The sequence below is a fragment of the Myxine glutinosa genome, chromosome 5 (genome assembly GCF_964187855.1).
Source record: "Myxine glutinosa chromosome 5, kmMyxGlut1.1, whole genome shotgun sequence".
Taxonomy (NCBI): Eukaryota; Metazoa; Chordata; class Myxini; order Myxiniformes; family Myxinidae; genus Myxine; species Myxine glutinosa.
In genome coordinates, this window is record NC_136265.1 from 155,176,275 (window position 1) to 155,190,109 (window position 13,835).

General features: G+C 41.3%; 2 protein-coding genes across 4 annotated transcripts in view; one reads left to right on the forward strand and one right to left on the reverse strand.

Moving 5' to 3' along the window:
* The window catches only part of LOC137426905 (putative helicase with zinc finger domain), a 331,899-nt gene extending 324,678 nt beyond the window's left edge, over positions 1–7,221 (forward strand). For all 3 annotated transcript variants that reach the window (XM_068115906.2, XM_068115908.2, XM_068115907.2), the window contains 2 exons: positions 3,498–3,576; positions 5,964–7,221. In XM_068115906.2, the coding sequence (XP_067972007.2) occupies positions 3,498–3,576; positions 5,964–6,289 (405 nt within the window). In that variant the 3' untranslated portion in view covers positions 6,290–7,221. The remainder of the gene's footprint in view (positions 1–3,497; positions 3,577–5,963) is intronic.
* A 998-nt stretch (positions 7,222–8,219) lies between these two features.
* LOC137426902 (voltage-dependent calcium channel gamma-2 subunit-like) overlaps positions 8,220–13,835 on the reverse strand; it is a 63,398-nt gene continuing 57,782 nt past the window's right edge. The window contains exon 4 of the mRNA XM_068115904.2: positions 8,220–11,799. Coding sequence (XP_067972005.1) covers positions 11,228–11,799 — 572 coding nt within the window. The 3' untranslated portion in view covers positions 8,220–11,227. The remainder of the gene's footprint in view (positions 11,800–13,835) is intronic.

Sequence of the window (13,835 nt, forward strand, 5' to 3'; positions counted from 1 at the left end):
TAAGTCTTGGGTGTCAATAATTTTGGTTAATGCCATTTCTTTTTATTTTCTTATTTGAAAGGATATATCAAGTTCTGAATGAAAAACAAAGGTTCTGTAATATGAACAGTGAAATAAAGAATTGTGGAGACCAAATACTTTTGTCAATTTGAACTTATTTTTAGAGAAAATTGTGAATTATTTGAAAAAATTGCAAAGGTGCCTATATTTTTGGCCATCCATATATATATACATACATACATACATACATACATACATACATACATACATACATACATACATACATACACATATATTAATCACGTCCCCGGGGTTAACACCCCAAGAGGACGAATGGCCGAAACGAGCTTTAACTCCGAGGCATATTTCAAACTTGGCGGGATTATATTTTTGCACGCGCGGGAAGGTTTGAAGTCTTTCCTGATCGGACGGCCGACACCGGGTTAATCCGAACCCACAAACAAAGAAACGAAACAAGACAATAAATTTAAAATTAACAACTAATGATTTTATGAAAATAATGCAAGCACAATAAAAATGTTGAGGTAAAAACTAATCGCAATCGGCTCTGGTGAGGGACCCTAAGCGGACTCAATTACAGACACAGGGAGAAATAAAATGATGTGGTAATTGGCCGGCACTCAGCTCGGCAGTTCAACAGAGGGCTTGTCGACGTTCGTTGCCTCCAAACCACCGCGTGGGAAGCGCACAAAATGGTAGTTCTCGCCACGTCCCAACGTGAGGTACTTCTCACAATGCCGACTGCCCTGAACCTCTCTTGTTCAGTCTCTTTCCACAAGCGCACACGAGCCAAAGATGCGCCACCGCCCACGACCAAGCCAGAACAAAGAGAAAATGCGACCGCCTCCAACAACCGCCATCACAAAGAGCGGCGAAGATGGCTAGATGGTGTCCTTTTCCCTGCAGCTCTCGAATGTTCCACGCCGACGTCACACTCCGTCCAATCACTGAGCCCTGTTCATCACTCCATGGCTTCCCAACCAGTCATGAAGCATGGGGCGCGGCCTCCCTGTCGCAAGTCTTCAGGGGGGAGGGGGGGGGCAGAGTCCAGTCATCATTCTGGAATGTTTGGATGACGTTGGGGTTTCCTTGCCAATCGGCAAATGTTGTTTCTGTCGGCCATGACGGCGCTGTGAGCGCATGAGTTCACATTCACTGAGCCCTCGATTTCCTGGCTGGCTGAATGTAATAAAACCAATGGGTAGACCACAGGAGGCAAATTTACACACTGGGGATTAATCTTTAAGCCCTAGAATGAATTAGCACAAAGCCACGTCCCTTATGGCGGGCGACATGCAAACGCTCTTACCCAGACAGACGGCCTACTTACGTACATCGAGATGGCTTCTTCGCGGCATACAGAGCATTCTAAACCTACACGATTCTAACTTTCCAAAGGTATTCCATGCCTACCCCCACAAATGTAACAATATATACCGAAACAACTTCCCTCATGAGCCTTGCATGAATTTTTTAATATCCTTTTGATGATGATTTTCTTCTCAAATTCCACTGCTGAGTAACTAGTTTATTGAAGCATCACAAGGGTCTTCATACTTTGATATATTCTCCTTAATCTTGAAGCAGACCTGTTCGTTCAAAGTCTGGTGAGCACAACATCTCATCCTCAGGGATTTATTCCTAACACCATATGGCACCTCATTTTGGAGTATTCCTTTTCTTGACGAAGTGGCTTTTCATGTTTATAGGTTCATATCCTCCTGGAGTTGTGTTCCTGCTCTGCTATTTTAGATATATCCTTTCTGAGTGCAAAGGGAAGTGAACTGGCCCGATGGTTCGTGTGCATGCCACTGTTCAGTTCATCGATGGTTGTGTTTCACAAAGAGGAGAGCAAATATTCCAGGGATCATTGCGGTCACAACTGTTCTCGGGAAACATGGAGTTGATAAAGGGTTGCATATGAAAAAGGGACCCCTTTTAGCCATAATGATACGAAACTAGTACTCTTCTACAGTCGATTAATCCAACTTGAATTTTCCTTCGTTAAATTTACTTTATCGTAAAAGATCAAAATGATTATCGCTGAGGATCTTGTAGCGGAACGTGTACAGCTCCTTCGTGACTAGTTATCAATATGCTTTGGGCCTTTGCTGTTTCAAATTGGAAATTCTCCTCCATTGGCACAGCAATGCGTGCTGTAATCTATATACCTCTTGGCCTTCGTTCATGTAATCATCTTGTCTTGTCTATGGTCAAGCATCGACTCGAGCTTTGTCAAGTTTGCAGGTAATGGAATCCAGGGCTCCATTCCTTGCACACAAGCAGCATAATTATTTCCCTTGGTAGAACACTTGTTTTTTTTGTTTTTTTTAAATAATAATCCCAAGATCACTGTCGTCATTTTATATGAAAACGTCTGAATCCTAATCATGTTTCTTGTTATCTGTAACACCTCTCAGTCCTTCATTTTTCAGTTTGATTTGTCTTGTAATACATTCACTCACCCCTGTCACTGTCATTACTGAATACTGACCTTGGTAAAGACAGAACTGCTTAAATAAGTCAACATTTGTTAAGGCAAGTGGGAAATTGCATTGGCCAAAGGTGTGTGTGTGTGTGTGTGTGTGTGTGTGTGTGTGTGTGTGTGTGTGTGTGTGTGTGTGTGTGTGTGTGTGTGTGTGTGTGTGTGTGTGTGTGCGTGCGTGCGTGCGTGCGTGCGTGCGTGCGTGCGTGCGCGCGCGTGTGTGTGTGTGTTTGGTGTGTGTTTTTTTTCTTTTGTTTTTTGGGGGTAAAACACCGGGTAACAGGATGAGGGAAAAACTATCTCCATTCAACAGGGTAAAACCATGTGGTTTACCCACATTGTAATGATTATCAAGCGCCACTCCTCTCCTTTGTAAGAAATACTGCAAGTATTGTGAAAAGCTCGTGTTGTAATCAATTTTGAAATCGTCAAGCATTTGGCAGGCCTCAGCCCACTGTCATTCTTTCCGCTTTTCATTCTAATCGCATCCACGTTACGTTCTTCCTCACTCGTGATTCTCCTACAGCAAGAGCTGCATCCGCACCTCCAACGCTCTCTTAAGCTGTTACATTGTATTTCAGGCCAGTGCTCACGTACACGCGCGATTGCGTTTTTATTTATTTGCCAATATTCCTTGGGGTTCTTGAAAGTACTCGAGTGACATTCCCAAATTGAGCAGTGAGAGTGGCCAAAGCCAAGTGGAAACCTGTTTTTTTTTTCGAGAGGCTTTATTTATTTTATTTCCTCTCTTGGTGTTTAAATTGTAATCTATTTCATTCTCCATGATGGATCCTTGCAGCAGTTATTGTTACAGTTGTGCAGACCTTAAGTGAATTTGAACTTCAGCATTTACCGTATATATTGACTATTTAGCAACTTCTCATTACATGAAGAGAATTCTGAAATTGTAAGAATCACATAGAGCTGAAATACATTTTTGGAAATTAAGATATTATTTTAATTTTTCTTCCGCATTCTTATTCCCTCTAAGGCCGACGAAAATGGCCCTGGCAGGCCTTTGTACAAACGGGGGTTAGCACAGCAGCCAACACAGCCCTACAGGCCTTTTGGTATGTATCCTTTACTTTTGGGGATTTCAGGTGGTGAACGTGTCCGAATTTACTTGCCTGTCTGTGAAGGACCTATTGTTTCATGCTCAGTATTCGTGAGTTTGCCATGCCAGGAGTTCATGGGTGTTTTAAGGTCTGCATTTATTAGGTATGCTGTGAGCAGCGTCATGCCGACCCCCTCCTTACCCCTCACTCCCCCCTTCCCCTTCCCCCCCCAAAAAAACCAGCAAAACTATTGCAACAACATCGTTCTTTCTGCTTGCGATGAGTTATCTGGTTGTGCATTAAACAATGTGTCGGTCGTGTGCTGCTTCCATAAGGAGGAGCATGCATCGTCACGGTGAGCGCCACACCACAACACGATTTGTGACTGATGTGTAGCATTGGCAGTGAAGCATATTGCAAAAGCCATTTAATCACCCTGCGTCCGTGAAGCAAAAAGCATGGTTAGGCCATCGGTTGCGTACGTGTGGCTTGTGTGTCTGCATTTTTTTTTTTTAAATTCTCGGCAACCATTGGTCTGATTGACACGAAATTTTACCATAGGAGCGCCTCTGCCTGTAGAATCTTTTTTATTCATAATTATGACGTCATATGTAGAATTTTTTTATTCCTAATTATGATGTCATATGTCACATGGTATGGACACCATCTTGGAAAAACGTTACACCTCTATAGGGCTAGGAAGAAACCGTTCAATGGAAAAAATTTAAACATGGCTCATTGTCAAGTAATCCCCATTGGGAATAAGATATGTTGATGATATCATTGGTGCCTTCATTATGACGTCATATTTCAACAAGTGCAATGCTTGTTCTGAACAGTATGAAAAAAAGAAAGATTTTCTCTGCAACTGTTGGTCCGATGGACACGAAATTTTGCCCAAAGGAGCGCCTCCTCCTGTAGATTTTTTTTACTGATAATTACGACGTCATGTGTCACGTGGTAAGGCGCCATCTTGGAAAAACCGAAAAACGTTGCACCTCTTATCACCAGAACTGCTCCATGGAAAAAATTGAAACATGGCTCATTGTAAAGAACTCTGCATGGGGAAAAAGTGTGATTAACGATGACATCATTGGTGCCTTAATTGAATGAATGATCGTTTTAAGGCCATTTTCCCCGCTAGAGCAGGGGTTAGCCTTGCGGGCCCCATGACAATCATGGTTCCCTGTTTGAGGCAATGTTTTTATGGCCGGATGCCCTTCCTGGCGCCAACCCTTAGTCGCCTCTTACGATGCGCAGGGATACGGTGTACCTATTCTAAACCGGGATCATTCATCCCAGCAAGCTGGTACTCAATTTGCCGATCTTGGAAGGATGACAGGCTGAGTCAACCCCCCTGGTGTTAATTTAGCAATCGACCGGGATTCGAACCCAGGATCCTAGGATCCCAAGCCGGCACCCTAACCGCTAAGCCAACACCAACACCAACACCTTAATTCTGACGTCATAATTCGACAGAGACAACGCTTAGTCTGTAACCGCCTTTGGAGGCCATTTTTCCCTGCAGAGGGGGGTTGGCCTTTTTTTGGGCACCGTGGTCGCCTTTTTTGAAGCAATGTTTTATGGCCGGATGCCCTTCCTGCCGCCAACCCTGTTAGTCGCCTCTTGTGACACACAGGGAATTACCATTGAACTGGTACTCAATTTGCCGACCTCAGAAGGATGACATGCTGAGTAAACCCCCCTGCCATTAATTCAGCGATCGACCGGGATTTGAACCCAGGATCCTAGGATCCCAAGCTGGCACCCTAATCGCTAAGCCAGCACAAGGCTATACAACGCTTAGTCTGATAAGTTTGAAATGTATTGAGCGTGATCTACGCCACAATTATATTGGAGTATATAAATGTACGATGTCATAGCTCACGTGGTATGGCAGCCATATTGGATCAAAGAAAAAAACACTTCAAAAACAGAAGAGTTGGCTCGCACCAAGTTGACTGTGCAAGGTAAGTATTCAATGAATACCATCTAGTTAATTGTGTATTGGGATATTTGGAATATTGGAATATTTGTGTTGCCAATTTGCATCGACCAATAATTATGGCAGAGCTGGATGACAGAAGGGTAACGGTCAAAAGCAGAAGCAGAAGTGGTTGGCATACAACGGATGGAGAAATGGGTTCGGAACAAATATGCAGGCTATCCAAGTACGGATATACAGACCATACAAGGGAACCAAATCAATTTTTAAGTGGAGAGAACATGAATGAACAGACTCGGGGATGTTATTTTACAGTGGGAAAAATAGCACAGGGCCAAGAAGTGGGGCTTACATTGCTAGCTGGGTGAGAGCAGTCCTCCCTGAAAAACCCCCACCATGTTTTTATTATTATTAATTAGTGTTTCCCCTCTGCTGTCCCATCAACCCTCTACACCAGATCCGTGTCCTGAACCACTGTCATCAGCAGTAGTAAACCAGTCACGTGACGTCTGCAGAGTACGAACCACATCACAAGCACAACGGACCCGAGAGCAGCCTGTTCCTCACTCCGCTCCTATCCCTCCTCACCCTCCTCCGCCTCCGCCACCGCTACCCTTCACAGCCCATGGTATTCCCATGGATGGGATGGTGAGGACTTATGCCAGTGCTGTGCGCACGCCTAGGCGCGTGGACCCAGGTCTGAATGCAGTGCCTTTTGTCCCAGGCGCAAACAAAAGCGCAACTCCAAGCAGCAAAAATGGCTTCTACACGTACTTCAAATGAAACAGCCTGCCGTGCATGGCGGCATAACCCCATTTCTGCCCACCTCTGCTCCCCTTCATATCATAGTTTCTCCTGGAAACTTGCATGTACATGGTGGCCCACAAAATGATGATGGTTTTCTTTTCTCTGTGCATTGACAAGCAGATTAGCACCAAACCTTGCAAAAAATAAATTGTGCATTTTTGGACACATGGCGATTTAAGGTCATCTTAACAACAGAACAAAGGAGTAGGACTGTGTTACCTCATCCCGGTATCTCACCATACTTCAATCTACTGTTTTCTGGATTTGTTTGAATAAGGGCTCTGACATAGCGACACGGTAGTTTATTCAGGCCAGTGCAACTACCCATACTGTGAGAGTTTTGGCCTTGACTTCATTATAATTTTGAAAATTGCATTAGTTCTCTCGTTCAGGACTGACACTAATGTGAAACAATGTCGCCTGCTCGTAGCATCGACTTAAATCCACGCAATCTTTTTTCTATGGGGGATTTGAAGTCAAGTATTTAGACTTTTGTGGAGTTGAGTGCGATAGTTGTGCAATTATTGTACAACTCCTTTTAGGAGGGCTTGTGTTGTAGAGTCGCAAATTAGTTCACCTGATGGTTGGAGGAAGTGCAGCAGCAAAATGATGTTCATATTGAACACATTGCTCGCAACAAATAAATCCCCAAAGAGATTGTACATATTTGATAAACGTACATTGTTGTTTTATACACACAAAAAACTTCCAGTCACAAGTAAAAATGTATACACCATCATTTCGTTGCCCACCATTTACATTGCACGTTTCTATGGACATACTCAACCTGGTGCAAAATTACGCGTTTTGGAATACTGTGTCGGCTATTCTTTCACACTGGCCTCACAAATTTTTAATCCTGCCTTCGCGTTTTTTGCAATGTATCTGTGTATGTATGTATGTATGTATATATATATATATATATATATATATATATATATATATATATATATATATATATATATATATATATATATATATATATATATATATATGTATATATATATATATATATATATATATATATATATATATATATAGAGAGAGATAGATAGATAGATAGATAGATATAGATAGATATATATATATATATATATATATATGTATGTATGTATGTATGTATGTATACACACACACACACACACACACACACACACATACATACACAGATACATTGCAAAAAACGCGAAGGCATACATATATATACATAGTACACTTAAATTACCCAACAGCATCCTCCCCAGCAAAAGTAAATTGCCGCCGTACTATATTTTTGATAAGCGGTCCACCATAATGGAAGAGTTCATGTTATTGTTCTTACTTTGCAAGATGTTTATTTTCTAGCATTATAAGCCCTTGCTGTTGTTTCAAAATGGTACTTTTGGCAGTTATCAATCGAATTTGTTTGAACTTGCTCATTTCATCCAAAGCCACTTCATCTATTTGCATTTGGTTAAAAAGAGGACTCGTTTTTTTTTTTAAGTCCATAAAACTTTTTTAATTCCTGAATTGCTCATTTGGGTTATATATATGGCACAGGAGCATCGGTGTCAGGCTATACATTGGAACTGTTTTGTGTCACAGAACTTGGGGATGTCTCCTGATTCTAGTTTTAGCTCTGACTTCTTTCTTTTTCACTTTACCTGATGTTAGAACTCTTCTTTAGAGTTTTTGAAAAGTAAAAAAAAAAAAATTCTGATCGCTTTGTTGCTTTTCTTTTGTGTCCGCATTGCACTGATTACAAAATGGTTTTAGTATGCTCCACTCGTTGCATGAGTTACGTAATAAAGGATTGCAAAAACATACCGCAAGTTCACCTTTGTGTTGAGCAAGAGGTCTGACAGATCCAGTGAGAAACTGATTTCAGGAAGATATTGTGTTCAAAAAAGCTAAAGAAAGCCTTCCGTTGTAGGTAAAATAAGATGTTTATTTTCATTTGAATAAAGTGCTCAACAAAACCACAAGATGGAACATTTATGATAATGTGCTCTTGGAGTGATGTTTGGCGCAAGAGCTACGCAGCTGTGTGAGGCTGGACCAGCACTTTGCATCTTTTTTTTCCTTTTTTTTCAAATGCCGGTACACAAGCAATGGTCGAGAGAAATTTTTGTTTTAAAGAAAACATTCCTGGGTACCCCTTTTAAGAAACCACAGTGTTGCAGGGATAGGGATGGTGTGTAAAACGTACGTCCTCTGAAAGCAAATAATTGAATGCACTTCAGCACGGTCTACAAACACACATGTACGGCTATTTCATGTAATCGAGGCATTGGTATAAACTGGATGGCAATCTCTTCCTTGCATTTTATTTTAAAAATTCCCTCCTTTTAAATAAACATACATGTTAACACACACAACTAATGCAATAAATGTACAGTGTTCACTTCCCTTTGTATTGCACTCTGAGCATGGCAGGGGTATTTCTATTCTTGATGTCGCTTTAAAATTGGCTGTTAGAACAAGTAATACGATGGGAACATCAATTCTTTACAAGGTATTCCCTCGACACACATGATTTTGGCTTTCGTGCCATGTACAAGTTTCAGGTTTTTCAGGCGAGAGTGTATTTACATGACAAGCAGAAAACAAGAAGGTGTTTCCGGTCGTCACCGTTGACATCCGGTGGCTCCGGTTCGTCGTTCTTGAAACAATAAATGGCTTAATATAGGGTTTTCAATAAAGATTTGAATGTATGGATTGAATCTGGTGCGCATACCTTATGTACTGTTCTTCAGCTTTCATTTGGCCGAGGCCGAGCAAAGTAGTTCAAGGCAGTTCAAAGTTTATCGACACGTGAAATACACCGCAACACATGCCTACAGAAAGCAGACTTTTTGGAATGCCGGCTGTATTTTGCATCCTATCATCATGTAACTTTGTTTTAAAAATCTCCATGGATAGGCGCTCCGATGTTGAAGGTTTTGCTTCACTTGCTCTAACGGTTGTGGAGAAACTAATTTTAAAACGAATAAGGTTGACAAACCAAGGTTTCGAAGAAAACCTATCATCATACTAAAATACGCCATTTGATGTCTGTCTGTCTGTCTGATGAATTTTTGACGCCAATACATTCCGTCGCTACTTATCCAATCTCAACCAAACTTGACAGGATGGCGAAGGGATACATAATGAAGGTTGTAGCACATTCATTTTCTCCGCTCCCCAAGGGGGTTTTCTCCCCCGGACGGGTTTTCCCCGCCATTTCCGTCAATTGGGTTGCATGTTGAGGTGTATATCAATATTAAATTGGCTTTATCGTGGCATTTTTCCAAATAAGAAGATCTATCGTGGCGTTTTTCCAAAGACGCTTTTAATTACAAAATGAATGATAATCGCATATTATTAATGTTATTACAAAACAATATTAACACTAATAATGTCCCACTTCCCCAAGGCGTTTTTCCTGCAGTGATAACGTGTATAAATAGCTTATAGTTATAATGGCGTTTCCGTGGGAGCAACGGCTTCTACAGGAAGTAAAAATATTATAAACCACAAACACGTCTGCTTAGCTTTTTAAACGTCCGCTAATGCTCTTTATAACACCAAATGAGGAAATTTGGAGGAATCCCGACATCCGTGAAGTCTGTTTACTTACAGAACTGAGCGAAGATCTACTGTACTCTATATAACCCACAAATGTTGGGTTATAACATGACCCTTTCTGCCGCTGCTGTGGAATTTTTCATAGCGAAATTTTGAAACTCGCTCCTGCTGTTTGATACGAAACTGAAGGGAGGATGACCGGGGTGTGCTCATTTACCAAGCAGCTAGCTAGTGATCGCCAAGCCAGCCATTGCTTAATGGTTTTGAATGGAATGCTTGCTCGAATGCTTAAACCACTTGGCGATCTCTCCACAAGAGACTTGGTAAATGAACACACCCAATGTTCTTGAGACTCGTCCATAGATCGACTGTAATCTTTATACCCCAAAGAGGAATGACCCTTCTTGCCGCTAAAGTGGCGTTTTTCGTAGTGAACTTTTGAAACTCGCTCCTGCTGTTTAACATGAAACTGAAAGGGAGGAAGCCCGTGTTGTGCTCATTTACCAAGCATCTAACTAGCACTTGCCAAGCCGGCCGTTCCTTAACGGTTTTGAATGGAGTGCTTGCTCAAATGCTTAAAACACTGAGCAATCTCTCCACAAGAAACTTGGTAAATGAACACACACCCAATGTTCTTGAGACCCGACCATAGATCGACTGTAATCTATATACCCCAAAGAGGAATGACCCTTCTTGCCGCTCCCATAGTGAGCGGGTTTACTAGTAAATTAAAATGTGGTTTCTAAGATTCTATACATGATATTAATATGCCGTGAAGCACCAAGTACTGTACTGTCATTTGGACAGTCTCGAAGCAGTTGAATTTTGGGGGTAAACTTTTCCATCAAATCCAATTAATTGCTTTTCCGTAAAAGAAGAAAATATCTGAAAGTGTTTTTCTTGCACAACTGCAGCTAATGCAGTTTTATACAGCTTTGTGGGTTTTGTATTGGCACGTGGGAAGGAAATAAATTAGCTACATCTACACTGCTTAACTATTGGTGTGCTTAATATTATTTTGCAAGTACAAAGACAAAACGGCAGCAAATACAAAGGGAAATCACAATGGACATTGTCACTATAATAACACAAGATGATTTCCTCGCAGACACATTGAACCTTTAAACACAGGGAGAAGTTTATATTGATGTTTTCCAAATGTTTTATTTGCTATTGAGATCTTCCGAGATCTTCTTTCTTCTGGAGCGTTACAAACGACATCTTCAAGATGTGCTAAGTGAAAACCACATGACAATGTCAGGTGACTTAAAGGACTTTGCAGACAGTGAGGAAGAGGGGAAAAGGAGTAGATGAGGACCGTGGGAAGTAAAGCAAGTATCCACGACGTAAAGATGGTGGAGTTCTCATTTACACTGGTGTCGTCCTTCTATTGGCTGCATGCGAGTCCGCTATATCCTTGTGGATACAATTGTGCATGTGCAGGAAACTTGGCTCGCCGGTTCTCCGTTCGACCCCGGAGTTGAGGAAGGAAGGCGGTGGACATGACAACCCGAACGACGTCTTGGTTGAAGATTCTCTGCTTAGCGTGTACATGGAGATATCTGCCGGGTTCTGCGGTCCTGCGACCGCCATCCCGCCGTAAACTTTTCTAGCCACAGGTGAAGTATTGTGGGAATGAGACTGATCTGTGGATTGTGAGCTGGAATTTGAGCGCCGGCGATAATGGTATATGTAGTTGGGAAGCCGGGCTATGGTGGACTTCTTCAGGAAATTGGGTCGCAGGCGAGCACGTTCCAGGCGGTGGTTCTCGATGTAGATCCGGACTGCCAAAACTCCCACTATCTCGGCCAGGATAAAGGACAGCGCCCCAAAGTAAAAGGACCAACCATATGAGTAGTTGTTTTTCTTTGATTGTCCCTGGTTGGGGTCGCCAGTGCTCGCTGAAATGTAGACGATTATGCCGATGATATTGCTCAATCCTGTTGAGCGTTGTGGGAGGGGATGGGGGAAGACATGTTGGACATAAGATTATCATTACATAAGTCAGCGAGCAATGCGTTTGGTACAAATGACTTGTGTCGTTGAGGGGGAATGAAATAAAGACAAATGGATAACCGAAGGAGAAGAAGAGGGAGGATGATTTAAGGCACCAAAATACATTCAACCTACAAGTGGAATCTATTATTTGGCTTGGCTCTATCATGGCCTACGAAATATGTTTGTCCAATGTTTTTAGCCCATCCGCCATAACTTTTTCACCATTTGAGCTTGTGTCGTCAAATTTTAAACAAACTTTCATGAGAATATTGAGAAGACTAAATAATTATTGGGTCAAAATTCAAAGTCACGGGAAGTACAAATAGCCCTTATTAGCCTGTCCGCCGATGTGCAGCGCAAGACGGCCGGATGTTTTTATGCCTCTGCCGACAGTCTTTTTTGGCGTTATGTTTTCGGGTTGTCCATCCGTCCGTCCGTACGGGCCAAACCTCATTTTTCTCAGCAACCATATGTCCAATTCAGACGGAACTTTCAGCGTAGGAGTGACACCCATGCAGAATGTTTTTATGTTAATTGTGATGTCATAGGTCACGTGATGTGGCAGCCATCTTGGATTAAAAGCAAATAATGAAAAAATTATTTCTCGGAAACTGCTGAATGGAAAAATTTGAAACTTTACACATGATCAAGTACACCCAATGGGGAACCAAAGCATGATAATGATGACATCATAGGTGAAGTGGTATACCAGCCAAAAATGTTTTAATCGAATTCCTTATCCTAAAATTCTGAAATTGCATGCACATGATCTACGACACATTTGTATTAAAATATTACATTTATGACATCATAGGTCACATGGTTTGGCAGCCATATTGGATTAAAGGAAAATATTAAATAATTATATCTCTGAAACCGCTCACTCTATCGATGCGAAATTTTACAAATATCTCAGCACTGTTGCATATAGTTTGAAAATGATGATGTCATAGGTCACGTGGTTTGGCAGCCATCTTGGATAGAAAAACTAACCTTATCCAATCAACACCAAACTTCACAAACGTGATCCCCTACCCATACATTTGCAGAGTGATGGCATCTACACGTTGTGGGACTATGCGGAGACATATTGGCGACACAGTCGCATTGTTCTAGTTTTAACCACTTCCGTTTTTCTTGATTTTGTCTGCCTGCATTTTGAGATTCTTTCTAGTTTACCCCATTTGAGATTTTGCCATTCAATTTTCAACAAACTTTTATCATGAGAATATGGGGAACACTAACTAATACATTTTACAAAAAAATTCATGCCTCCGCTAACTAAATCGCCGTGGGAATATTATGTTTTTGGGTTGTCCGTCTGTGCAGCCGTGATAGGTTTTCAATACTGCGATAACTTTAGAACGACTGAAGAGATCAAAGTCAAACTTAATATAAGTATTATAATGGTGTAAAAATGAACTGACTAGATTTTGGCATCAATAGGTCAGAGGTCATGTCGGGTAAAAATGTGATACTTTGAGAACAGCCAAAGGGATTCAAATCAAACTTGGTACAAGTATGTATAATGATGTAAAGAAGAACTAATTAGATTTTTGGGTGAAGAGGTCAAAGGTCAGAAGTTATGTTAGGTAAAATCCTGGCACTGCAATAACTTGTGAACCTGTGATGGGATTTTGACCAAACTGATATAAGCATATAGTACGATGCAAAGATGAACGGATTAGATTTTAGCATTAAGAGGTCAAAGGTCATGTCAGGTAAAAATGTTGTCGAGGTCGGGATTTGAACTAAATTAAGTCCATGTACCATGATACATATGTACATTGTACATATTAGGTATTGAGGTCAAATGGTTTTGAGGTTTTAGGTCAAAGTTAGACTAAGCAAAGACTTAATGACAGCGGAGGCATATCGATCTGTTTTTGTCAAGTTTCGAGTACAAAGCAGACACAGATCGGCTTTGCATTGTCGGATGGTTCCTAGTTGTCTTATTTCCAAGTTTTGTATAAAAGAT